At 41.8% G+C, this 27,491-nt stretch overlaps 4 protein-coding genes across 4 annotated transcripts in view; 2 read left to right on the top strand and 2 right to left on the bottom strand.

Annotated features, from left to right (window-relative positions):
* LOC306940117 (serine/threonine-protein kinase NIM1-like) overlaps positions 1-27,491 on the bottom strand; it is an 805,056-nt gene that overhangs the window by 25,577 nt on the left and 751,988 nt on the right. The window lies entirely within an intron of this gene.
* ccnb1 (cyclin B1) lies at positions 1,606-6,073 on the bottom strand. Its single transcript, XM_079525227.1, has 9 exons — positions 5,966-6,073; positions 5,548-5,685; positions 5,365-5,454; positions 4,579-4,773; positions 4,137-4,295; positions 3,709-3,945; positions 3,416-3,556; positions 2,765-2,875; positions 1,606-2,673 (listed from the first exon to the last, which is right to left on the bottom strand). The coding sequence occupies exons 1-9, from the start codon at positions 5,984-5,986 to the stop codon at positions 2,569-2,571; spliced, it is 1,197 nt and encodes a 398-aa protein (XP_079381353.1). The 5' UTR covers positions 5,987-6,073; the 3' UTR covers positions 1,606-2,568.
* On the top strand, positions 8,716-17,791 carry LOC306939223 (AN1-type zinc finger protein 5-like). Its single transcript, XM_079523772.1, has 6 exons — positions 8,716-9,003; positions 11,329-11,531; positions 13,310-13,475; positions 15,166-15,251; positions 15,367-15,486; positions 16,059-17,791. The coding sequence occupies exons 2-6, from the start codon at positions 11,378-11,380 to the stop codon at positions 16,205-16,207; spliced, it is 675 nt and encodes a 224-aa protein (XP_079379898.1). The 5' UTR covers positions 8,716-9,003; positions 11,329-11,377; the 3' UTR covers positions 16,208-17,791.
* Positions 21,994-27,491, top strand: part of tmc2a (transmembrane channel-like 2a) — a gene marked incomplete at its 5' end in the record, with an annotated part of 35,940 nt that continues 30,442 nt past the window's right edge. Inside the window, 6 exons of the mRNA XM_079524072.1 lie at positions 21,994-22,030; positions 22,302-22,346; positions 23,463-23,889; positions 25,442-25,600; positions 26,644-26,734; positions 26,838-26,919. Of these exons, the coding sequence (XP_079380198.1) occupies positions 21,994-22,030; positions 22,302-22,346; positions 23,463-23,889; positions 25,442-25,600; positions 26,644-26,734; positions 26,838-26,919 (841 nt within the window). The remainder of the gene's footprint in view (positions 22,031-22,301; positions 22,347-23,462; positions 23,890-25,441; positions 25,601-26,643; positions 26,735-26,837; positions 26,920-27,491) is intronic.

The following is a 27,491-nucleotide window of genomic DNA, read 5'->3' as shown; positions in this document are numbered from 1 at the left end:
ATGCACAAAAAACGTATTTCACCCACCTTTTTACTTGTAAAATTGTGATGCGACAATAAAGATGATAAGATTATTAAAATGAAGACATGCAGGCAGAGTGGATGAGAGGTGAGAAAGGGCATTGGCTGGTACACGGTGCACTTGTTAAATCCGTGTCTATCTTGGGTGATATTTAGACTGACATGGAGCTCCAAACTTTTGACTCTGGTCTGGGACAATAATTCACTTCTGGGCGAGCTGTGTTGCTGAAATTCTGAAGGGTTTGAGGCCGTGCCTTGCATTCTTTCTCTAACCTCAGAGCTGACTTGAATTCACTTAATGGGGATAGCTTGGATAAACATAATAGGACAGAGGTATTTGAGCTTTTGGAGTTGGAATATCTATGACAATGATTTTCCCCTTGTACATCTTTAAATGTATTACAAATAGTCAAAGTGCACAGTAAAATGTAAAACATCTAATATAGATTATTTTTTCACTCTGCATTAAATTTACACTGAGAATTTCTTACTTTGTAGGTAAAATTATGGGTTTCCCTTTACTGGACTCAACAGATATACAGTATATAATATTGTAAATATTATACTACTTCTACACCCCCAGGGCTCTATACTAAGCCCCACCCATTTTCACTCTACACAACAAATATCTTCACAGAAATTAGCAGATCTACAAGCACACAATTCCACATTAAAAATGTACAAAAGTAGTGGCATCAAAATGTACCACAGTACCAAAAAGTACTGCAGAATGTCTCATTTCAAGTTTTCAACTGTATACATCTTTTGAAAATAGCAGTTTCAAGCTGTTGCGACTCATTGTGAGCTTCCAGATCGGATATTTTCAAATGGCCAAAATGTATTGGGTTGAAGAGGTAGGTTGAATGTACGTTTTGTAATAAAGTTTTCAAATAAATAGTGGAGTAATGTACAATATTTGGAACAGAGATGTAGGAGTAGAAGTACAAATACCTCAAAATTGTACTACTTTCAGCCAGTCACACGACTGAAGCCGTGTCCCTGACAGCTGTGAGTACAGTTTGGAGCTCCACACAGGAGGAAGCTGCCTTGTAAACCGATATGGCTGCCCAGTCATGACCTCAGCTTTCAAGCATGAATACACAGTAAGATCCATGAGTTTAAAGCCTACTTTCCAGAGTATAACAGACTAATTATTAAAGGTCTCCAAAAACAGAGGGCATAGTTCTGGAAATATGCAGCATGCCCATGTTTTTGTATATAGTCTGTCTAACTTTTTGAGGGGTGCTAGCCCATCCTATGCCCAGCACTGAACACAAGCGCGATGATTTGATTAGCTGAGCAAAGAACATAGGATAAAAACTAAAGTGAAGATCTGGAATGACATTTGTAATGATTTGATTGGCTGAGCACGGAATGTGATGTATATAAGAGCACCAATCATTTCAGATGAGTGATTATTAACTTTAAGGACCCCTTTAACCCTGTAGCTAATTTTGGTTGCATTTGTAAACCCTCAGACCCCCAATGGGTCCTGGACCCACATTTTAGAAATGCTCAGGCAAACACGTTGAAAGCATTCTGTAGTGCTTCTGAACCTCAGGAAAGAGACAAGTTGCCATGGGAGCAAGTGTATGCCAAATGTGTTTATTGACAGGATTGCAGAAAAAGGACAGGAATACAGAAAACCCTAGCCAGTTTACAAATTAACTATATACAGTCAAGCTGTCATGAATGATGGCCTTGAGCCCAACAACTGCCATTACTAGATTTCTAAATGTATCAACTATACATATATCTCAGTCAAGCTGTTGACCATATCAAGCTGTCATGAATGAGTGATTGCCTACATTAGAAACAATTGTGAGCAGTGTCTAGGGACATGGCAGGTGGTCATGTAGTGCTAAGCCCTCAGCTGTGGATGGGCTAAAGTGATAACAGCTCTCTGCCCATTAGGCTTAAATAACTGGTTTAATTGAGCTAGGGCTTCTGATTAGACTGCATGCCATGTTCTTGATACAATTGCTACAACTGTTACGAAAAAAAGCCCAAAGGCATGTCCTGCAAGTTCAGAACTTGAAACCTTGGAAGACTAGTCACATAATAGGTAAACTTGCTTTCCAGTCAGTGCAATGTTGCCACCTTGTGTTTACATTGAAGCTCAGGGATCAGTTTAGTCACTGCCCAGCAACATGACTTTACAGCACATCTGTCCTGGAACGCACAAATGAGCTAGAGAGTCTGGCTCACAACAGTGGAATGGATATGACCCCTAACCCAAGTGTACTTTCAGATGGTCACTTTAGTAAGGCCTTTGAGCAGTGCGCTTGGGCACCAGACTGATTGTTGTGTTATAGCATCATCTAGTGGTAGTACAGACATGGTAAAATATCCATTTGGGTTAAAAGTTTTATTTAAAAAAAAGTCTTGCACAAAAGAGAAATCTTCAGAAAAATGTGCTAAAATAACATGGGCATCCACAAAGGTAAATCTTTGTCTAAAAAACAATTTGTGGTAAAATATAACATTGGAACAAACTTTACAACATTATAAACAATTGCACATGGTGCTAAAAGAAAAGCTCAAAAGCTCACTTAGTGGCTTGATTTGCAAAGTCTTTGATCAGTGCCGTCTTGAGCTGTGGAATGGTGGCAATCTTCATCTGCTTCTGACTGCTGTATTTGCGGTAAACAGACTGAAACAAAATAAAAAGATATGATTAATGGACTTTAGCTGAGGCCTTGTGATTAATGAGACTTTGGATGAGTATTGAGTAGTAATCTTACCAAATGCTTGGTCCTGCCTTCAGACACCAAGATGACATTCTTGGCAATGTGTTGCATCACAGTTACCAGATCATCCTCTTTGTAGTTCATGTAATGCTGCAGCGTGTCGTCCTACAGGTAACGAGAAACACTGATCAAACAGAACACTCGAAAGGTTTGGGATAAACTACCAGTAGCCATTATTTCCTTATCAATTATTCTATGATCAGTTGACTGCACCCCTATGTGTGCCATGTGCATCAATTACTCCCAAGTGACATTAGTGCGCCCAGGCGGTGGCGTAACCATCTGGGCACCCGACTGGTAATCCAGTCGCAGTGTGCCGCGGGTTCGACTCCAGAGCCCGACACGGCCTTTACTGCATGTCTTCCCCCATCTCTCTCCCGTTTCCTGTCAGCCTACTGTCTGTCCCTTCAAAAACCAATAAAAGGCGTAAGCCGCAAAAAAATCTTAAAAAAAAAAAAAAACGTGACATTAGTGCTACATTGTGAAGACTGGCTAGGCTGGCATGGCAACAAGCCTGCTGCTTTGAAAGCCAAACGAAATGCCCTGAAGACTCGGCATTGGTTCCATGTTGCTCCCTTCTCCCATCCAGTCTAAGCCCATTTGATGAATGTAGTGTGGCAACCATGCCATGGATGTGCATCTTACCCATTCACCGCATTTGAAGATCTTGAGGGTGAGGGCCATAGCAGCACTGGCCAACTGTGAAGGAGGGATGTGGACCATATCATAGTCGATCATGGTGAGCTCCATGAAGTACTTTGCCAGGGTGTGCTGTTGAGCAGTTACCTTCAAGAAAGAAAACACATTAGAACACTAGTCTGACATTTTTGGGTACAATGTTTCCATTTCAGAAGATTGTAATATATGAATTGAACTCCATTTGCAAGCATGGCTAATTGGCAACTGCACCCAATTTGAATCTTAATGTAGAGACATACCTGGCAGATTTTTGATGCCCTCCTGAGGAACTGGAGTGGGAGAGGGCGGCCAAATGTAAAGCCCAGTGCAGTGAGGATCTGCCTCTCCATAGCCCTGACCTGGGCAGTAGTGTATGCTTGGTCAGTCACATGGGTGAAATCTGTTATTTCTGGAGGGTACATCTCCTCGTACTTTGAAGCAATGAACATGGCCGTCACACCAACCAGCTGAAGTTTTGTCTTTGGCACCGGGTTGTCCTGTAGAAAGCACAATTCATTTCCAAGAGTCAGTGGTGTAGTACATTTAATGTGACATGCAGATATCGATTACATATTATTACAGACCTACAAGCTCACAACATGCTAGATCATGATGTGACCTTGTAGATCTGAAGTTTTGCACTTCTTCCACTGCCAGAGTAGCCCATGACATGTGAACAGAAAGTTACCTGAAGGAAGCGGTCAATGATGGCCACCGTCATGTACATAGTCTCCTGGAGCAGACGGAACTTGACTTGGACCAGCACAAGCCAGTCAATGAGGACTGCACGCATGTTGCCCGTCACCTCCTGTCCTTCCATATACCTTGCTCTGACAGACTGCTCAACCTGAAGAGAAAATACACAGCAATTTTAAGTCTGTACATCATGAATATGGTAAGGAAACTGTTGTGCCAGTACCAGAAATATACCATCCATAATCAGTGAAGCATTTAACCTATGCAGGCAACCAATTGTGAGCATGGGCAAGACAGATATCTTGAGACTAGATCATATTGACAAATGCTGTTTTCCTTGGTTTTATGCTAAGAAAAAAAAAAGCCAAGCTACTTGCTTGAAAATCAGTGCCATCGTCCCCCATTGAAAGAATGAACACCCCTGCCCAACATACCTCAAGTTGCCGAAGGTAGTTGTAGATGTCCTTGACGTATTCACTGCACAGCATAGGGTTGTCATAGTCATCAGCATCTACGTCTTTGATGTTCAAGAGCACATCCGAGAAGGCTTGGCAGAGGTCTGCTGGCTCACAGCCAGATGTCTCCATAGGAGAGGCAGGTGTAGGCGAGGGAGGTGGGGACTCAACAACCTGCAGTACAGGAGAACCCAAAGAGTCAGTGTTGCATACACAACTGAAGCAGACCATATGGGTCCATTTGTACCCTCTGAAGGGTAGTACTGTAGCAATACTCACATTACTAAAGTACTTATCTTGTACCAAAAGTTACAGTACCCATTATGCACACCGTCCCATTTTGCAGTGCTAAATTATAATACTTAATAGCAAGTTCAAAAGTGTTCACAAAGCAGCCATTTTCAAACAGCCAAAGTATTATAGGGCTGAAGTAGTGCATGTGCTGCAATAATCTAAATGAAACTAAAATTTCAAATAAGTGGATAAAGTATAAAACATTGAAAATGGGTAGTTCATTTCCACCACTGGTGAAAGGATTTTACAATTGCCACTGCTCAGGTACAAGGCAGCAAATGCAACTTAGGTGTGTTTGTGTTATGCTGGTAGCCTAATGGTGCCAACATGATACATGATTAGAGCAGCCCCATGAGAAGTTATAGCCAGCAGGGTGCAGCTTACTTTAGTGCAATATTGGTTACTTACTACTATGAACTGGGTTTTCCCCAACAACGAAGGAAAAAAAAAAAAAGTAAGAGTCCAATTTACCTGCACTTCGGGCTCAGGCTTAACGTCAGGCTTTGGAACAGTTGGGCAAACCTTAACCTGAACGGTGTTTTTAGCCTCCGGTTTAACGGCCTGTTGATGAAACAAAAGAGGCTTGGTTATTTAGGCATGGCGTTGGAAATACGTCAATATGTAGCTAGGCTGGCTGGTTAGTTTATATTTTACCTTTTTCGCATCCTGTCGGGTAACAATTTTGACAGGAGCGACGTTCTTGATCTCACCCAGGGCTGTTCGGGGCCTTAGCGTAGGCTTGGTGGCTTCCATTTTCTTGCCAGCAGCAGCAATGTTCTCTACCTGACGGTTCTACGGATAAAAAGGACGGTTTGTTGCTCCAGTTAAAAGGTTGCATGATTTAAAACACAAGCACACATCAATTCAAACTAGTTAAAAGGCAGTTAGGGATAATTCCCGTTAATAGGCCTCGGCATTTGTACAATACTACTACCTTTGCACGACGACAGAAGTGACAATAATCGTAAAGAACATGAAAGCAGCTAAACGACAACGTTGACTAAGCCACATAACAAAGTAAACATTAAACAAGACAATAAATATGATAATTTAAAAAGAGAAATCAACTCACTCGGGACACTCGAAGAGCCATGGCGTCTGTTGTGTGTTCTGTTGCGTGATTCTCAGCTGCTTGGAAGACGGTGGTGATCAACTGAATACAGAGAGACGCTGAATAACATGGGAGAGGCACGTTTGGATTTAAACCCCGCTCGCTACAATCTCATTGGCTGCTTCCCAAACAAGCTCGCATCTGATTGGCCTGCAACGGGCTAGTCTGAATGCGTTACCATGACGACCATAGGGGGCGATGACAGTTTCAAGACTCGGATCACGTGTAGCGGCTGTGACCCAATCAGGACGCAGGGTTTCCCTTGACAAGACCCGTATGCGGAAACCCAGCTGAAACCAAGCGGTTTAATTGGGGTTTAATTTAATATAGAATTATAGAGAGAATAATATAGATAGAATCTAATAATATAAGGTATATTTAAAATATATTTATTTTATATTTGATTAAAGGTTAAATCTTTCCAGTAGTTGAGCCGTATTTAATTGTTTAACTCTATGTAGTTTATATTTGTATTTGTATTTCTACCAGTCGTCCCAGCAGATGGTGCTGTTTGTCTGATTAAGATATCCTTCATTCTTACTACTATATTAAATGGATATATATATTGTATAATAGCTTTATATTTGAATTCAGATCTAGTTATTATTTTTTACGTTATTAATAAACAAATAATCAAATTTAGATTCAATGATATACTGTAATATGAGTAGATACATATAGTCTCACATTTACAACTGCAACTTTGTTTCCCACCCCAGGCCAACAGCTCTCTGCACAATGCACATAATGTCTGTCTGACACATAATTTTACTCTGTTTAATGGTGAACTGTTTTACAAAATCTTTACACATTTTAAAATTGTTTACAGCAGTGGTTCTCAAACATTTTCATGTCAAAGTAACTAGTAACTAGTTGTCTTCAAATAAATGAGTAAAAGTACAATATTTGGAACTGAGATGTAGAAGTAAAACTATTGGGAATTGGAAATACTCAAATAAAGTACAAATAGGCCTACCTCATAAAATTGTACTTAAGAAAGGACAACTTTATTTTTTTTCAACGAAAGTTCAGCTTTTAGGTTGTTATTAGACAAAGTAAAAGGTGAGTGTTTTACGGCGATTTCTTTATTAATATTTACTATAGTCCTACTAGAACCCAGGAAATTACATCTGGCCACAAAAGATCACAGGATCTACTAAATGTGAAGGTAGAGGTACTAGTGGGAGGCCATACTGTGTGTTGTAGGCTCAATATGTCAGTTTGTCACATTCAATAGATTCCGTGGCCAGATATAATTTCTTGTGATGAGCAGAGGTTAGATGAGTTGTAGATGACCATTGTAGATAAGTTGTACATAACTCAAATGAGTTGAGTTGTAATGTAGATGACCTCAGGCTGAAGTTCTGGTTACCCGGTCTACCCACTCAGCTATGGCATCCCGGCCCATCAGGCGTCTCGTCTCTTCACAATTATTAACTTGAGCGCTCAAGTTTAATAATTCATTTTTTCTCTCTCTCTTAAAGGAGCATTCAGTGATTTGGGTGATTTGGAAAACCACCCAGTGGTAACAAAATGTGCACATGCACGCTCTACAGTGGGGGGAAGTGCAACAGGCCAACAGCATGTGCACCAAGGCCCGCCCCCACTCGATCATGATTGGAGGAAGGCCCCTCTCATCCTGATTGGATGAAGGCTTTGCCACCCGCCACCAAAACTGAAACTAGGGTTTTTTTACCCCAGGGGCTCACTGGGGACAGGGAGGAACTCCTTATATGGTCAGCACACTCTATAGTAGGGAGGATTATCCAGAAAAAAAGAAAAAACAAGTGATATTTGAATTAAGTCAAATCACTGAATATACCTTTAATGGTCACTCCGGGGCTCCGTACTACAATAATCAGATAATCAGGAAATGCATTTTCAGGATGGGATACCGACTGTATCCAATCAGGAGAGAGAACTCGTACAGGTTATTTACAGGATAGAACTGTAACATCATAAAATTGAACCTGAGAAATGAGCAGGCGGCAGGCCTTCTCTTCCCTGACTGGAAGAAATTGGCAACCCAGCTGTATAAACGTGATTGAGAGACATTGTGAACAACAATCTGGTACCTTCCACTTTCAAAACAAATATGGCAAAATTATCCTACAACACCCAGGCGTGGAATGCCCTGACCCCCTCCCTCAAAAAATGCAGATCACTTACATCTTTTAAAACAGGCCTGAAAATCCACCTTTCAGCAGTCCCACTCTGTACATACATTTTCAGTTTCCTGAATTGATTTAGTTTTTTATTATTAGTGATGATATTGAATTTTGTTGTTATTCTCCATGTCATGTATATTAATTGATTGCATAGGGTCTAAATGGAAACAAGATAACAATGACTTTTCTTTTGGTGCCATCACATTTGAACTGAATGTTTGACTGCACTCTGTTGCAGTTTTTACATTTATGTTCAATAAACTATTCAATCAATTAACCAAAAACAGGCACACACGCACACACACACACACACACACACACACACACACACACACACACACACACACACACACACACACACACACACACACACACACACACACACACACACACACACACAATTTGAACATATGACTGTCGAAATCAATGTGATCAACATCATTTGATCATCTATTTATAACACGGAATATTCTTGAGAAAATAGCACGTGACCACGCAAGCTCCTCCCCGAAACCCATGTGTTCCAATCAATGTGGTCGTCAAACGTCATCCCAACGTGATTGCGGGCAACAAAGCCGAACCAAACTAGTCGGAGCAGCAGGGAAGGAACAACGTAAAACACAGAGACAAAACAAATATATATATAATATATATATAGAGAGAAAAGCTGAACAGCAGGTATATATGGACTTCAAGTTATATGTGTGATAAACGGACTTGTCATGCATGGGACCTTAATTTCTGACGACAATTAAGAAGGACAAGCAGAAGAACAAGACAGCGGAGTGAAGTCACAGCCTCCTCACAGAATAACCAAATTTGGTTATACAGGTCAGCCATCGGAAGTTTCTACTACTACCACACACACACACACACACACACAACCATCAACAGTTGAATGAATTGTGAACAAAAACAAGAAACGATGTTGTAATTAAAAGTACGATGCATCAAGTCACGTTTAGGATGATGGATAGTAGTACTACTAGTAGTTGTAGATTGTTTTCCCAGTTTTAACACGTGTCCTCTCTCTCTCTCTGATCTTTAATGCATTTTTTATTTTAGCTAAATGGAATCACATTGTTCCAACATTGCCATTATGTTCTTTGTTCGTTCATAAAACGCATCTCCAAACGCTATAGCCTACTGTATTAAACGTTGATATATATTGAAACTGACACAGTGAGTGGACATTCTTGCAAGCAGCTAACATTAGCTGGCTAGTGCGAGTCTGTGAGAGCCTGCCTGCCTACCAAGCATAACTGTCTTTCTTAGCACAACGCTAACACCCCAGCACCCGCCTGCTACACCCCAGTATTAACACCCTAGCAACCACTTATTACACCCAGCAAACCCCTCCTGGTGCCCGCCAGATAAACGCATCGCTGTCCCCTGCTTTCTGAGGTGAAGTTGAGTTAGCCTGAGTTAGCCTCTTAGCAGGAGCTAGCATGACTCAGTGTATTTAAAGAGCTATAGCAAGCGGTTGCCCCCCCCCCCCCCCGCCGAGAAATTATAAATGCAAATAACTAACATTTGGTTGGCTGCTTTCTAAGTGTTGATGCTTTTATTTTTACATTAACACAGTCAGAAATATTTGCTTTTATTTTCATAGTGTACTTAAACTCAGCAGTTCTCAAAGTGGGGATACTAAATCTTGTATGGGGGCCCCTGTCACAAAATATATTCAGATGGTTGTCAGTGGCCAAATAGATACATATTTGGTGGTCCTTGACATGAAAAAGTTTGAGAAATCCTGCTTTGACCTATCATGAACGAGGCAACAGCAACACACCACATCATTCTAGTTGTTTCTTGTAGTTTCTGTTGAGCTTGTCACTGGCTCCTTAGTTTTATTTATTAACAGTTTGCAGAATTACAGTACATTTCAAGTACAACTCAATACAAAAACTGTTAACTGTGAGTGGACGACACCATAAATTACACTTGTTTACAATAGGGCCCACCATTTTCAATTCATCAAACCATTTAGAGATTATGAATATACACTTCTATATAGCAAGTCCTTTACTTTGACTTGCAAGTTGCAACACTTGCGTTCCATAATGTCTGCAAACAGGACCACGTTGGTCGTGTGTGTTTGTTTGTGTTTGATCACGGGGTGTTCTTGTAACGTTGCCAAAGCTTCCTGGAGTAGGGCTTCCAGGATTGCCTATAAATAGTCATCTGAGCTCTCAACAGCCATCCACTGACAGTAATGGCTGGAGACTTGAGCTTGCGTGCATGTTTTGAGACCGGCACGGGTGGGTGTCACATTGCAACTCTTGTGACAACTTAGAGTGAAAGCTAATTCCAGACCCTTGCCATGTGAGGCTGGTTGTTGTGCCAGTCGTGCTGCATGAACAGTGGAGTCAGGGGGGTCACACCATGCAGATTGAGGTTGTTGATTAGTTTCTGGGGGAACCCCTGAGGTACTTGTTGTTCCAAGGACTGATGTTTGAAATGTGGTGTGCGTTGGTCTCTGACGCTGGATTGTTCCTTGTGCCTCCTTGAGCAATACTCAATTTAATTTCAATGTACTGCTGGGCAGCAAAGAGCAAATGCATGTGAAAGGCTTCTTGTTGTTGGTTCTCATGCTGAGACTGCGATTGAACAGCAGCAAGAAGTTCTTGCTTCTTGGTTCTAGAGAATAAGTGCGATTGAACAGCAGCAAGAAGTTCTTGGTTCTAGAGAATAAGTGATTTGAAACTGTTTGCATATTGCCTAAATCTATTTGAAGATGCCTGTTCTGTTTGACCTTGTTGACAAGAACAGTGCTTGTGTAATGATTGCGTCACTCACTGTTTGTTGTGCACACATTTTCTTGATTTCGTCAGTTAACGGATAAACTGAACTAGTCTGTAAATTTAGAAGATGAAGTAAAAGGCTGCCATACATCCATAACTTGTTGATGAAAACTAAATGGTGTGATATTAATGAGACTAAGACTAATCAGAATTTGCTGTCAAAATTAACACTGTCCTACCTAGACATGCAGACTGCTGTGGTCTCATTTACACGCTCCTTTGTGTTTTAGGTTACATCTGAGTGCTTGTGTAATGGCTTCGCCGCTCAACCATTTACAACAAGTTCACTGGCCTCGTCATTCTGGCTATCCACTACTCACACTCACGCCCAAGGTGTTTTATGTGTCCACAGGTCACCTTACCTACCACCAGGCAGTCCAGGAGTCGCATCATCATTCGTCATGGCCCAGGAGACCAACCAAAGCCCAGTGCCTGTGCTCTGTTCCAACGGCTGTGGCTTCTATGGCAACCCCAGGACCAGTGGCATGTGCTCGGTCTGCCACAAGGAGAACCTGTCCAGACAGAACAATGGACTGGGTCCCATGAGCCCGATGGGTAAGAGCTACTCTGTTGCCACTTCGTAGGGTTGAGAAGATCATTTTAGGGTTGTAACGATTCCCGTTCCTTAACCCAGCGGTTCCCAAACCTTTCAGGTCGAGACCCAAAATAGAGATTTGACATTTGTCCGGGACCCCAAACGAGTGAAAATAGTAGTACAAGCGTGCAGCGTGTCGCTTTGCGCTGTGTTGCAAGCTTGTAGATTGGCTATTTTCACTACTTAATTTACTTATTGAATTTCGTAGATTTATTTGTTTTTTACATTGAAAAAAATATATATAAAAAAACAACTTTTGAAATGTATATATTTTGTACAAAAAATTGGTCCGTGACCCACAAATGGGTCCCGACCCACTGTTGGGGAGACAGTGCCTTAACGATATCCCTCTTAATGGTACAATTCCTTAACGGTTCCCTTTAAAGGACCACTTCACCACTTTTCAACCTATCTTCATATAATTAGTCCTCACTAATGTTCATGAAAAAATACCACAATTCTTTCCTACTCGGTCGGTGTCTCATAGAAGCGATGTGGGCAGTTCAGAATCCCGTCCACCAGTGACATCATCGTTAGGCAGATTATTTTTAAACAATATATATATTTTTTTAATATTTAGATTTTTATTGTCGTGAGAACGATGGCTTCCATTTTCGCATTGCAACTTTTCAGGAATAGAAAGCCTGCGGTTTCTATTAGCTTGGATTCCCCATCGATTACCATTTGTACACATCGAGTACCATTTGTACACTCTCAGAGTTATGCTGGCCCTTCAAATTAATCCATTGATACCTGGAACGCATCCATGTCACGTTAGCGTTAGCCTTTTAAACATTATGTTATAATTTAGCTATTGAAAAATAGCAGATCTACAAGCTCTTGTAGGTCTGCTATTTTTGAAAAATCGTTAAAATGTGCCTCAAATCTTTCCGAAAATTGTCATGATTTAGAAAACTTTTTTTTTTAAATTTCGACGTCAGGCCTGAATGGGTTAAAAAAGTGTGAGAACCACCGGGATTGTAATTGTATAGCAGATGTGAAGTCTGCATACCAGCTCTGACGACGTGAAAACCCAGTTCCAGAAAAGGTTCCAAATGTGATGAAACCGATTCCAGTTCCTCAATGTTGGATTCGGTTCAGGAATCTAACCCTAGCCACTTACTGTTTCTTTGCTTTATTGTATAGCTCAAAATGTCATCGTCTCCCTATGGCACTTTGAATGATGAAACTGATGTGTAGTTTTCTAATATACTGTAGCCTCTATATATATATATATATATATATATATATATATATATATATATATATATATATCTCTACAAGCTCACAACGCATCGTGCTGCAAGCTATTAGGTCTGCTATTTTTGAACGAGTCTTAACCCTTATTTTGCTGGGGAATTCTTCAAAATAATGGCGCTAGAGTGCCAGCAGATAAAGAAGATTTTACTCTGAAAAGCCGGGAGGCATAATCTTCCATTCTTACCTCACACTGGTACATCTAAAGTCTCTCTAGAAGCGTTTATATTCCAAATGAGATGCTTCCTGAAGTCAGAAATGAAGTCAGAACATTGCCCTTTTGGTCAAAACCATGGAGAGCACCCTGGATTTAGAGTTATGAGCCATTCTAATCTGGCCTGTAAACATGGAAGTGAACGGCAGTGCGCATGTGCGAAACACAAGGAGCACGCTGAAGGAAGAAAGAAAGAAAGAAAGGCCAACCAAAAAAATGATAATCCACAACCAATGAATTGCTGTTGAACCCAATGTTCCCCTGCAGGTGGCAGTATCATCTCCAGTGTCTACCCAGCAGAGGCATCAGCCATCCAGCGGCTGGAGGCCACCCTGAACAACGCTGCGGCTGCTGCTGCCGCCGTTGCTGCAGCCGAGGTGGCGATGGCCGAGGCCGCGGCCACCGCTGAGGCTGTCGCCGCTAAAGTTATTGGGTAAGCTCACCTCTGTAACTCTATGCTGTAGATGTTGGGGTCTGACTGGGAGGGGGGGGGGGGGGGGCTCGTCTGTTTGGACGTAGTCTTAACATTTTAAACATTTTGCTCAAAACCATAACTTGATTTCATCCACTGTCGGCCTGTCATGTGATATCAGTTTTACTTGTCCTACAGAACAACAGACAACACTTCAGTCTATTTTCACTCTTTGTCGTCTGAAAACTATATAGGACTTAAAGGGCCACTTCACCACTTTTCAACCTATCTTCATATAATAGGTCCTCACTAATAATCATGCTAAAATTGCACAATTCTTTTCTACTCGGTCTGTGTCTCATAGGAGGGCTGTGGGCAGTTCAGAAACCTGTCCACCAGTAATAATAATAATAATAATAAACTTTATTTGTATAGCACCTTTCATACATAAATGCAGCTCAAAGTGCTTCACAGGGCAGGACACAAAAATAGAATACAATAAAACACAGTCAAGTAGTTAAAATGATAGAACAATGGCAAAGAACAAAATAAAAGTATAAAAACATAGAGAAAAAAATAAATAAAAACACTACATGCAGCAAATCAGTCAGGACAGAGTAGGAACGCAGATATTAAAACTCAACTAAAAGCAAGAGTGAAGAGGTGGGTCTTGAGTTGAGATTTAAAAATGTCTACAGAGGGTGCGTGTCTGAGCTGGAATGGTTATTTATTCCAGGCTGTTGGGCCGTAGAAGGAAAAAGCTGCCTCACCATATTTTTATTTTTTTATTTATTTTTATCTTTTGTGACATCATTGTTAGGCAGACTTTCTTTACAATTCTTTTTAGATTTTTATTATCAGGAGAATGATGACTTCCATTTTCGCATTGCAACTTTTCAGGACTAGAAAGCCTGCAGTTTCTATCGGCTTGAATTCCCTATCGATGATGTCACTGGTGGACAGGTCTCTGAACTGCCCACGGCCCTCCTATGAGACACAGACTGAGTAGAAAAAAATTGACCTATTATATGACGATAGGTTGAAAAGTGGTCCTTTAAGTAGTAAGAAAAGTGGGTGACATGCGTGTGTGCACTTGGGTGGGTATCCGCTTTTGGGGTGTTCCAAGGAAAAAGGTTGGGGACCCACTGCAGTAGATGTTCTGAACACAGGCCGTTAAACAGGGTGTTCCACAACTGTGTACACCGTCCAACGGGGCGGAAATAGTAGCCGATCGGATTGGGGAACCAGGACGGCATGAAGGGTGGGTGGACGGAGAGCAAGAGGGGTCTTCCATAAAGGTTAAAATGGTTGATCACACCCTTTTATGGTTGTATTGATGAAATGTTAAGCCCATCATAACAAACCTGTAAACATAACGTGCCGATCATTGAGTAGCTTTTGAAAGAACTCTTTGAAGAAGTCTTTGAACTCTGCTGTGGCTAAGTGTGACAGACGTTAACGAATACACAAGCACCGAGCAAACGTTTCCAGTTGGAATAGACCTGGACAAATTAGTTCTAAAACGGTACTCCAAATTTAGTTTAACTCGCCGAAAGATCGGAGGCAAATGGCCGTTCACTCCCCTCGGTCTTGATCGCTATGAGTAAACTGTTCAAAGACGCCATCCGAGCATGATCCGAGCACTCGCCGATGGTGTGGCAGATCAATGACAGCGGTTTTGAAGTTATTTTTTTCTTTGTCTCCTCTGTAGTGAGACAACTCTTTCCCAACAAATGACTGAGATGAGCCTCATTTGTGAGAAGGAACCATCGGGAAATGTGGAGATCAATGAGCCAGGTAAGCATCAAAAGTTCATGTTCTCCTGAGTGGTAGGATCACAGTTCAAGTTAAGGAAGTGCTTTTGAGTGAAGTGGTTACTTAACTGGACTGACTTGTTATTCCGTGTCTCCAGTGGTCACTCAGCCCACAGCCTCGTCCAACGTTGCCAGCAGTGACGACTCCAGCTCCTCCAATCCCACCAAACCCAAGAAAAATCGCTGCTTCATGTGTCGCAAAAAGGTTGGCCTTACAGGTAAGCATCGACTGTTAAACTGTTACTGTTAACCTTATATTTAGTGTGCTTAGTTAATTAGTTTATTTCGGTCATTTTTAAAAACAAAACAATTGTTGACCAATGACCACACAGCTTAGTCAACAAGGTGACTATTTGGACGAAAAGGTATGGACTGAAGCCGAAGCCAGAAAAACATTTGTTGCTGTCGGGAGGAAACCATCTAACTCCATTTTTTTAGTTTTTCATTTATTTATTTGCATAAATCAGTGCTATTGAACACCCTTTACGTTTGTGTGTTTCGAAAATATTGAAACAATAAAAAAAAAAGTAGTAAAAAAGCGCTTTGGACAAAACCTCTTAACTCCATTGGACCCTCAAACTGTCTGCTCAAGCAACTAACTACACCACCTCTCCCACCTCTCATGGAAGTAATTCATAATTCACACAACCCTACACATTAACATATTTCTCGATGTGCTTCTTCATATGATTGATGTACTTTGTGCTTTTCAAAAGCAGAGTCAACTATGGTTACATTTGTGGCCCAGTGGATGAGGGTATGACTCGGTCTGTCTTTTGCTGTATTACAGGTTTTGACTGCCGCTGTGGTAACATTTTCTGTGGAATTCACCGCTACTCGGACAAGCACGACTGTCCATATGATTACAAAACAGAGGCCATGGAGAAGATTCGCAAAGAGAACCCTGTGTGCGTTGCTGACAAGATCCAGAGAATATGAATGGACTCGCACATTGGCTGTTGACATTGATAACACTTGGGAGCGACTGGCCCAATAAAGACATGTAATTTGTTGTTACTGAAATGGGAGGGTTTCGATGTGCCCATTGCGTGAAAGATCAAGTTTATTTTAAACTTGCTTCTTTGTTTCAGTTGGCGCAAATCTTGGGTTGTGGAAGATAAGTTGAATGTGAGGAGATCATTGTCTACAGATTCAATCTTGTTGTTTTCTCCAACTGGACTGTGGATGAGAGAAAAAACACGAAAATCAGGTCCCTGTCTTTGGGCTTGACCACTGTCCAGTGAGAAGATGTTTGATCACCCCTGTGCGACTTTGTGTCTCACCCTGTTCAAAGAGATGTTGGGCACTGTAGCGGCCTGTGGCCGTTATGGGAGTTATCCACCTTGCAGTCTGTTGTTTTTCTGCTTGCTTGAGTAGCTAATGGAGCAAACTGCCCAGTGCTGGATTTACTTGCTTGACCGTCTGTCCTGGTGTCTGCCTCATGGAGTCTGCATGTTCTACCAACTCTCTGTTTCTGAATGGACTCATTGGAGTGCTACTGTCTGAGGCCTAGTTTCAGGTGAAACGATGCACTGTGAGGTTACTTTTCATCCTATCTTTTGTGTTTTGTTCTCCCCATATCCCATTTTAGTAGTTATGCCATTTCTCCCTGTATTGTAGTCTCCTGTCACTGCCAGCTGCTACAGTTGGTACCACCAGGCAGAGCACAGACAATCACGTGTCCCCTCTGATACTCATGGCTACAAGGACGCTTGTTTTCACCTGACAGTGATTCCACCAGACCCCACTGAACCAACATGTAGCCCCATTGGACCAACGTGGAAGAGTTGCTAGTGCAGTGTGACAGACCTCTCTCCCCCACGAACACAGCCAATAGTGTCCGTATGGTTGGTTAGTTCTTCCAGTGCACACACATGCAATGTATGGCCGGACGTTGTCCTTATTGTTTTCTTTTTTGTCCTGATGCGTCTAGGTCTGGACGGGTTTTTGATGCGTGTTGAGACTATTATGGCAAGCATATTGTATCAATGTTCCAATGTACCAATGTCAAAGGATTTATATCCACTCAGGTTGGAATTTGGAAGGTTGAAGACACTATATTTGTATTGCATTTTCTTTTTTCAACAGCAGGATTTATGTTGGTCTAGTTTGGAATGTTCGCACCGTTGTTTGATGCCTTTACTTCCTTTTAGTTTTTCCTTTTCTTTTCTTTTTTTTTAAATTCAATTTTAATGTTTTGAACTGACAGTTTGTTTCATTCTTGGATATGTTCTGTAATTGAGTGTCTATTTCTGAGTGGATGTGAGTATTGTAAGTAAAGTGGTTGGGTGCTGCTGTACCCATTGACATCTGAACACAAGTCATCAAGTTTAATGTCTACTGTATGTTCACTTTTGATTATGGCTGCTTTATGTTTTTATTTTCCTTTGTTCCTTTAGTTGTGCAAGTTTGTTAATACCACCTTATTTATTTGCTGCGTGTAATTTACCAGTATTTCAGCAAGAATGTGTGATGTAAATAACATAAAATAAAATGTTCAGAAGATATACTGTAAAATCAGAACCAATGGCATGTGTTTTTCATTGGTAACTAAGGTATTTAGGAGATGTATGCATTGTGATTATTCATTCCTGTAGGTTTGCACCTTACTGTATAACATCCAGAGTATCAGATCCTTCACCAAGGAGTCAACCAATCTTCTTATCCAAGTCTCTATCATCTCCAGGTTTGACTATTGCAACTCAACTCCCTCATTGTTAGCCTGCTGGCATGCTCACTCGTCTCAAACCCCTACAACTGAGGGTGTAAAGAGCTGATTTTCCAAGGGAAATTAAGCTCAGCAAGTTTTTAAATGTGCACAATTTAATTTCATTATACCTTCAATAGTGGGGTCGCACATAAATAAGTCATTGTTGTGGACTTTGTAACATTCAAGATGTGAACAGTGACACGTGATACAGTGATACATGCCATCCAGCTGTGTGTTTATGAGGTACAGTTGCAAATAAAGTATAGAGGGTTTAACTTAAGGGCCTAAACGGTTATTCAGTAAAACCCTCTGTATACTAAGACAGTGCATTCTCCTCAGTAAGGTAATTAAGGATAGTACGGTAAATTATTTCTTGTGGGTTTTTTCCGCCTCAATGCTGAGAAACCAAAACCAAAGAAATGTACTTTACTCGTACAGTACATACAAATATTGAAATCTCAATTGTCCATACATTTCTGTTATAGACCGGGCAAAAGCTATAACAACCTGATAAAAGGGTGTACCAAACTTGTCTCAGTTCATCTTATCGCCTCAGGATCCCCCAGGATGAAGTTACTAATGTTGCTCTAGAGAGGGAAGTCTGGAGCTCTGCTGCAACTGTTGCCCCCGCGACCCGACTCCGGATAAGCGGTTGAAGATGGATGGATTTTAAGGTAATTTTTTTAAGTGGAATCCATTTCTGCTTGGGACATTTTTGTATTGTACATAATATTTGCATATTTGAATGAACTAGGAAAAATTATGAACAGAGGTCATCTAATTTGTGTTTTAGTTGTTTGCAGTGAGTGTAACCATAGCCATGGTATCGGTTACAGTCGCCCCTAAACCATCGATTTTTCCGCCGACCTCACGCCGACCGCTCGGTGCCGTGGTTCTTGTATTCTTTATTTTGTTTTTTTACTGAGAATAAGGTTAGAAATAAGTTTAGGTTAGGCATAGTTTTGCTGGGGTTAAGTTTGTGTATAGGGTTAGGTTTAGGCATAGTTTTACTGAGGATAAGGTTAGGTTTAACCGTTTAAGCATAATTTACTTGGGTTACTTTAGGAATACCAGGCCGCACAGTTGCCGGCTGTACCCCCAGGGGCCGGGGTGAGTTGGTAAAGTGGGGGCGACTCGTTTGGTATTCATAGCCACGTGTATGGTAGTTAATTTATTAGCATATATTATGCACATGTAACGACTCAAAGCAAATACTGCTTAGGACATGTGTATATTGATTAGATAATTTGAACATTTGAACAAATTAGTGTAATAAGCGTATAAATGAATTCATTTGGGTGTAAAGTAGACCAATATTAGTGGTATTTAGGATGCTTTTTTATATGAGATGATTTTATAAGAATCCAAGCAATTATTTTACTAAATGAGCCTCAGCCTACCAGTAAATATTATAGTGTCCTAGAGTGTGCACTGGGGAAGAGGAAACGGAGCATAATGCTGTACTTTCTGTAAAACTAAGAAATAACAAAATATGCACTATTGACTAGAACAAAGATGTCACATACATACATACATACATACATCAAATGACAAATACTATTTGTGTGTTTGTATGGAATAAATTGCTGCTGATAGCCATTGTCCTCTGGTGTGGGATAATCTATATCTTGTTTGTAGGCTAGACCACAGGAAGAAGACACACTTTATGAACCTTCTGTTAACACATTAATACAGTCGGGCAGTCAGCAATCTGTTGATTTCAGTATTAAGGCTGGTCCACATATACATTGTCGTCTTTGTCCAAAAGTGCCACTTTAGATCACACGGGGGCACTGTCCAGCTTTGATCCAACTCTGAATGTGGATGTGGACCACATCACTGTCCTGCTCTCATTGCAGGTTGTGAGGGTGAAGGGGTTAAGGCACTGGTTCCCAAACCTTATAGCTCGAGGCTCAACACGTTGCAGTTCGACACGTTGTTGTGCGCTTGTAGATCGGATATTGTCACTAGTTCTCAAGAATTGTTTTTTTTTTGTTCATGAAATTCTGTTTCAATTCTGTTTTTGTCGGTCCGTGACCCACAAAATGGGTCCCTAGTCCTGACCCACTGTTTCGGGGATGTTGTGATTTCCCCATCGGTCACTGCAACGGCGTTGCTATGGAGATGGCCCCTTTGGTGGTGCCCCTCAAAATTGTTTCAAGACAACCGGGTCACCTGTCCTTCTATAATTTAGGAGTTAGGTCAGAGATATATGCGGTTGAAAAGACACCATATGTGTCCAGGTGGAAATGCTTCACAGCCTGCACCACCACCACCACGGACAGCTCTGGTCGGGTCAGACAGAAGTCCCTCAACTTAGCCACTGTGATTTTGGGGGATAAACAATTACCCCAAGAACGTATTTGCAATTAGTCAATATCTCATTTGGCTGACCAGTTGAAACACTTTTAATTGTCGTCTCCCCGCGCACAATCGTAGCACTAAAGGTTTTCAAAGAGATATACCTGCCAGACGAGTAGGATACAAAGGCTGAAAGGCATGCATTTACATTCCAATGGGTGATTGAGGGTCGTGCTCTACCGCAACGGCCAATCAGCTGTCCATTAATAGTTCTCAGATCTTGTTTTTGTCCTCTTTTTATATGGATTTTGGCCAGGCCAGAAATGGATTTGGACAGGCGGACGCCTGCCCTCGCCTTATTGTAGATACGCCTTAGATATCCATATATGGAGCTGACCTGTTCTGACATTCCCACAATTCCAAGTGGGGTATATGGGAAAATAGCCTACTGTACTATGACGACAATATAAACTGAAAAGACTTGATATTCACAGTAGGCCTGACTGCCGATGGTTCGAAGGCCCTGTTGTAATGTAAGGAATTATTATTGTTGGTTAAAAGGCTTTATGTGGTCAAAAAGCTGCAAAACCTTGCACATGCATCATAAGTGTTGCAGCATTACATATTTTACATGGATGTGGCCAAATGACTTGATAGCGCCCATTACACAATTTCAAAGTTGAATCCCCCCATTTGGGTGTGTAGATACAGTAGATACATTCCATTTCTATCTGTTGTGTATGAGTGAATGGTAGGACACGCAGTGCAATAATACAACATAGCACAATGTACTGTATCTGCAATGTGTTGTTTTCATCACAGACTTAATGGGTGCGTGCCGCAGACCCCAAGAGACAGTCATGCCAACATGAGTACCAAAGGGTGTGATAAATTCATCACATTTGGCGGAGTTGATGACCGTGTAATGGAATTCTCACTGTGGAAGATGATCTGTGCTCCATTATTTAAATGGGCTCCGAGGTGGCTGCCCGCCTACCGTTCGTTCCCTAACACAGCAACACCTGAAGTGCTTTCTGCTACCTTTTGTATTGTAATTGTCACTTTTTCTGTGTCTAAAGTATTTTAATTTGAGTTATCAAAACATTGCAAGGATTACAAGGATAACACATTTGCCGTTCGCCGTGATGGGTCTTGGAAAAGGAAACCCAAGCCTTCATTAAAACTTTAGTGTGTATCCTCTTTTACTGTGGGTGGCTATAACGAGGTCTCGCATAACCTAGACGAGTGAGAGTGTCTGTTTTAAATGACATGGTGTCTTGGTGTTTTGGGCTATTAGGAAAAACCAAGAACCCACGCTGTATATCATTGTGATTAACACAGACCCCTCTTTGTCTATCGTTGTGGTCATTAATGAACCGTCTTTTGGTCACAACGAGATCTTTTCTCATATTACATGGCCTCTGCATGTTTCGATCTACAATAGAACGTTGCATGTTGCTGGAAGGGAGAGACTGACTAAATAATGTTTAATGCTTGGCATGGAACCGTGCCAATGCTTTTTGGCACAGTCCAAAACTAACACCTGTCTGTGTGGAGGAGGGCAGGTCAAGTGCAGTAGTTGTCATAGTGACGGGATGGTTTAGATACCTGAGTTGGGTACCTGCTGGTAGAGCTGAACAAATGTGGCGAGGAGCTGCTTCTTACCAGACGCCGACAGAAAGCACAGCCCAAGGCTTGACGTTTCATTTCCATTATGCCTCGGAATAGCGACTTAGCTAAAATGGAGGATGGTGAGTGTAATATTGTGCAGAGTGATTCATGTTTAGGTATAGAAAAGTGTCAACACATGCAAATATTTAATGTTGGAATTTTCTTTTTGCTGAGGGACACTTCTTTTTTTTACCAAAGCATAAATTAAGATTAACAAGTGGGTTATTCAAGTGGGTTATTCTTTTCCTGATCTTAAACAGCATTGAGTTGATTTTCTGAAGGGCCGGAACTTGAGATGCTCATGTTAAATCGCTGATGTGTGTGTTGTTTTGTTTCACTGATCTCTCTCAGTTGGGATCGAGATAGACGGGGACGTGGATGGCAGTGACGGTGACGGTAAGGGGATATGAGTGTCCACGGTTTGCCAGTAATGGAAAATATTAATGTCCATTCAGGGTGAATTGTTGAGAATTTATTAAGAAGATTCAGCAGAGTAAGGCGCGATTCATACTCCTATTTTAGAGCCGAATAAAAGTTGGTTCGGCTCTGTAGAGCCTACAATGTGACGTCATTTGAGGTTCGGGGGGGCGGGTACCGTCCTAAAGTCGGTCGGCTCTTCGGTGCTGCTACTGACGAGCCGAAATAATTTCGGCACTACAACGGTAAAATAGGAGTATGAATCGGCCCTTACAGCATACAGACCTCCTGGTCTGTCCCCGCAAGCCTCCTCAATCCCTCCAACAGAAATGCTATTCTAAATGGTCATATAAGGATATACTCTAAAAAAAAAAAATCACGATTTTTCAAAAATAGCAGACCTACAAGCTCGTAGCGCGCCACTCGGTGGCGCGCTATGAGCTTGTAGATCTGCTATTTTTAAATAGCTAAATTATAACAATGCTTAAAACACCAAAAGGGGTTCCCGCCCAAAATGGTTTAAGGTTATTGTAGCAGTCAATTTATATTGGGGGTCGGGAGGGGGCGGGGCGGGGGTCCCGAGACGTTGCCAAAGCATTTTCGGGGGTCCCCGGCCAAAAACGTTGAGAACCCCTGTTGTAGTGGACATACAAAATGAGTGGACAATGAATAATATTACCAGAAACACAACAAAGAGCTAACCCTGAATGACCATAACAACCACTAGTATACTTGTTGGACTCCTTATATGCCACAGTGTCATAGTATAAACAAGTGTCATACATGTTCTGAAGAAAACCTGGAGACTTGGATTTCAGTACTTGGGTCTTATGATCAAAATAAGAACAATATAATAATGTGTAAAAAAATAAAAAAATGCGCCACGGACAAGACCAAGTCTTGGACCCTGGGACACATTTGTTCGTGTTGATGAGCCCTGCATGTTTATACTACTAAATATGTGTGAGTATGTATGTGCATACATTTGTGTGTGTGTGTGTGTGTGTGTGTGTGTGTGTGTGTGTGTGTGTGTGTGTGTGTGTGTGTGTGTGTGTGTGTGTGTGTGTGTGTGTGTGAATGTGCGGGCACACACAGACGGCAGTGCCGCTCAGAAGAAGAGGAACAAGAAGGCGGCATCGGCGAGAAAAGGCCGGGGCAGCAAAAAGCAAGGCAGCGGGGATGAAGACGCCGGAGACGAGGACGAGGACGGCGAGGCTCCCGCCAGGGGCCGCCGAGGAGGAGCCGCCAGCAGGAGGAAAAGGGGCAAAAAAGACGGCGACGAGGGCGACAGCGAAGACGAAGGTCCTCCTGCGAAGGGCGGGAGGAAGCGCGGAGGAGCGGCGGCGAGGAGAGGGAAGAAAGGAGGCAAGGGAGCGAAAGGGGAGGAGGACGCAGAGGAGGGCGAGGGGGAGGAGGAGGACCAGAAAGGAGGCAAGGGGAAGAAGAAAGGGAAGAAGGGGAAGGAGGACAAGAAGGGAAAGAAGGGGAAGAAGGACGACAAGAAGAAGAAGAAAGGCGACGGGTATCCTACACATCAGTGTTTCTTAATCCTTTACTATGTTAAGGAGGACCCACACATGTAGAATGCTTTTTGGCTGCCGGTCCATCATTTGAAAAGACTTGCAAGCGTTGACCCTCCATAACATTTGACAAAATATTTTTAAATGGCAGATCTAGGTGTATTCAGGCACTCGAGGAAAAAGAAAAAAATCGAATGTTCCAGGTTGTAGATACATGTATGCTATTTTCGAATAGCTAAATTGTTCCTCATTTTGCTGGGGACCCCCTGTAACCACCTCAAGGACCTGTACAACTACGGGATCCCGTACCCCACTTTGGGAACCTGTGCTTTACATAACCATCCAACCATAAACCTTTTCATATCAAGGCCCAGTATTTATTCTGCATTTGAGTCACAGACCACCATTTGATGAGATTTAGCCTCTCGGCTAGTCTACACTTGTTTAACAATAATTTAACTCTTTGAGAGTGTAAAATGAAACCAAATTGGTTTCATTTTACACTCTCAAGAGTTAAAGATCTATAAGGGTCCATTTAGCTGGGTACCAACTGGAACCCACTCAAGGACCACTGGTGGTCCCCGGACCACTGGTTGAGAACCACTGGACTAAATCAATTAGTCTGATTAAATACTTTACCCATATTTATACTTTGTCTCAATTATATAGAGCGTCGTAGTCCCGCCCCCTTTCATGGCCCGGAAGATAATTTCCCATTCATTTTTCCCATAGACGTTTCAGAAAGAATTCTGTAAAAGACCTTTAAGCCTCGGACAAAGCCAACTGGGCTCCTGACAAATCATGGCAATAAACACATTTTTTTGGGCCGAACAACTAATTAGAAAGAAGAAAAAAAAGAGCAGGGTACAACACATTTAGAGTTTTTCTTCTTTCTAAGAGTTTTTCACATTTATCTGGCCCAAAGAATTGTGTTTATTGTCATGATTTTGGAGTTGGCTTTGTCCGAGGCTTAAAGGTCTTTAAATAAATACTTTCTGAAACGTCTATGGAAAAATGAATGGGGAATTCTCTTTTCCGGGCCATGAAAGGGGGCGGGACCGCGACGCTCTATACCAGGGGTGGGCAACTGGCGGCCCGGGGGCCACATGCGGCCCCCACCTTCACTTAATGTGGCCCTCAGGTTAATGTCAGGATACTGATATAATATTGGTTTCAGCTGTTTACAATTCCACGACATGCAAACATGACCCGCTTTAATTACTTCAGTCTAAATTAGTAGCTCAATGCTCAACACAAGTATAATTAAAAGGCATTTGGAATTACATAAAAAATTTCGTTTTCAGGATTCCAATTCAAAAATAGCAAAAATGTAAGATTTCAATTCGAATATAGCAAAAATAGCCGATCTACAAGCTCAAAACTGAGCTTGTAGATCGGCTATTTTTGCGACGACAGTAATATATGGCCCTAGGGAGTGAGTGCTGAAATATAGTGGCCCTCTCCATCGTCAAAGTTGCCCAGCCCTGCTCTATACTGTGTGTGTGTGTGTTTGCTGTATCTCTGAGTTCTTCCCTTCTCCTCTCTGTGCTGCAGCGACAATGGCTCTAAGAAAGGCTCAGACGAGGAGGACGAGGAGTCCATGTCGGACGGAGAGATGGCCCGGCTGAAGGAGGAGGTGGAGGAAAAGAAGATGCTGATGAACGTCATGAGGACCAAACCATGGAGGATGAGGAAGAGACTCTACTACCTCAAGTACAACTCTCACCTCTTAGATTTAACCACATGCATCCCTAGTATTCTATATAAGACCAGCTCAGTGGCCTTGTGGTTAGAGTGTCCGCCCTGAGACTGGGAGGTCAGGGTTCGATCCCCGGCCGCGTCATACCAAAGACTCTAAAAATGGGACCCAGTGCCTCCCTGCTTGACACTCAGCATCAAGGGTTGGATTGGGGGTAAGTCCCTGCGACATACTAGCGTCATGTCCAGGGGGTGTACTTGTACATCAAGCTGCCTCACGCTACAGAAACAGGAGATAGGTTCCTGCCCTATGGGCCTCATGGCTCGGCAAGGCTACTTACCCCTAGTATTCTGGGGGCAAAGACTTCACGCTGTAAGCTTGTAGATTGGCTATTTCTGCCAAAGATATTTAGTGTAGAGGGAAACCAGGAGTAGGCCTAGTAGGGAGACCAGACCTAGTTGACTCCAGTCAACTAGGGATTGAGTGGTTCTAAACTTTAGAATCCTTGCATTGACAAAACAAAAAAATCCATTTACTTTTTGTTCATTAATAGACGGAATGCCGTGATCCCCCCCCTAAAACACGATCATCGGGTACTATGATTATACAAGGAGATGGTGGTGATCCACCTGAACTGAAGCCGCACCCACAGCTGTTGTTGTATGATAAAGGGGGAGGAGTTAGGCGAGGGGATGATATTGTGATGTCACTATATCACTGTCATTTTGATTGGGCCTTTTGACTCAAAGGTTTGAGCTTTCAGGAAGAAACCAAAAATACACAGGGAAGACATATTTCAATATTCTAACCACACCTGGGGGTCTATTTAGAGTAATGCTAACTCCATAGTCATAATACATACAAAACAAAAATCACGGCACTCCATCTTTAAAACAAGTGCTGGATACTGTGGATAGTACCTTTTAGAATCTAAAGGTCCAATCTGGCACTTGTTTTAATGAATTATACATTTGAACCAATCTGATGTATGGTAGGTAGAGTCACATGTGAACAACGGCTGTCCTCCTGAGCATTGCTCCCTGTCTCTTCCCTGCAGGTCATCCCAAGAGTTTGTGGACAAGTTTGAAGGAGCGTTGGGCAAAGGCAAAGGCAAGAAGTGGTTTGCCTACAAAATTAAGATGATGAAGGTCAGGACCAACGAGAAACACTGCAAGACATCATCTCATTGCTTTTTGATTTGTGCTGTCTTCATTTTAGAACCTCTTTCTTTTTTTTCTTGTGTCGTGACAGAAATGGATTAAGTTCCAAAGGGATTTTGACAATTTCGCTACATCGTGTATACCGTGGGATAAGAAGATAAAGGAGGTGGAAAGTGAGTTAACTTCCTGGTTCAACCTCTGGACAGATTTTTCCTGATTGAGCAAAATGTGTACCTTACATGATATTTAACCTCTGGTGCCACTCTCAGGTCACCAGTTGTGGAAAGTACTTATGTACAATTTTGAGGTGTTTGTACTTTCAATTTTCAATATTGTGTGTATTTTCAAGTTCCAGTACTTTTACTTCTTCTCCACAACATCTCAGAGGCAAATATTGTACTCCACTACATTTATTTGAAAACTTTTGTTACTAGTTACTTTGTAGATTTTGATTATTATTACAAAACATACATTAACCACTTCAGCCCTGTATACATTTCGGCCATTTTAAATGAGCCAATCTACAAGCAATGCGTCGCGATGCAACACATTGTGAGCTTGTATAGATCGATTTGTAATGAGACATTCTGCATAATGAGTAGGCCTACTTTTACTTTTAGTATTTTAAGTACATTTCGACGCCAATCATTTTGTACTTTTCCTCAAGTACATTTAGAATTTCGGACTTTTACTTCTAACAGAGTATTTCTAAATTGCAGTATTGATACTTTTTCCACCACTGCAG

The sequence above is a fragment of the Electrona antarctica genome, assembly GCF_951216825.1.
Source record: "Electrona antarctica genome assembly, chromosome: 16".
Taxonomy (NCBI): Eukaryota; Metazoa; Chordata; class Actinopteri; order Myctophiformes; family Myctophidae; genus Electrona; species Electrona antarctica.
This window is presented reverse-complemented; position numbering and strand designations above follow the sequence as displayed.

Coding starts and splice junctions, on each gene's coding strand:
- ccnb1 (XM_079525227.1), bottom strand. CDS start 5,986: ATGGCTCTTCGAGTGTCCCGA. Junction 5,455..5,547: donor CCCGACAGGATGCGAAAAAG/GTAAAATATAAA, acceptor TTTCATCAACAG/GCCGTTAAACCGGAGGCTAA. Junction 3,946..4,136: donor TCATTGACCGCTTCCTTCAG/GTAACTTTCTGT, acceptor TGCTTTCTACAG/GACAACCCGGTGCCAAAGAC.
- LOC306939223 (XM_079523772.1), top strand. CDS start 11,378: ATGGCCCAGGAGACCAACCAAAGCCCAGTGCCTGTGCTCTGTTCCAAC. Junction 11,532..13,309: donor GGGTCCCATGAGCCCGATGG/GTAAGAGCTACT, acceptor GTTCCCCTGCAG/GTGGCAGTATCATCTCCAGT. Junction 15,252..15,366: donor TGTGGAGATCAATGAGCCAG/GTAAGCATCAAA, acceptor CCGTGTCTCCAG/TGGTCACTCAGCCCACAGCC.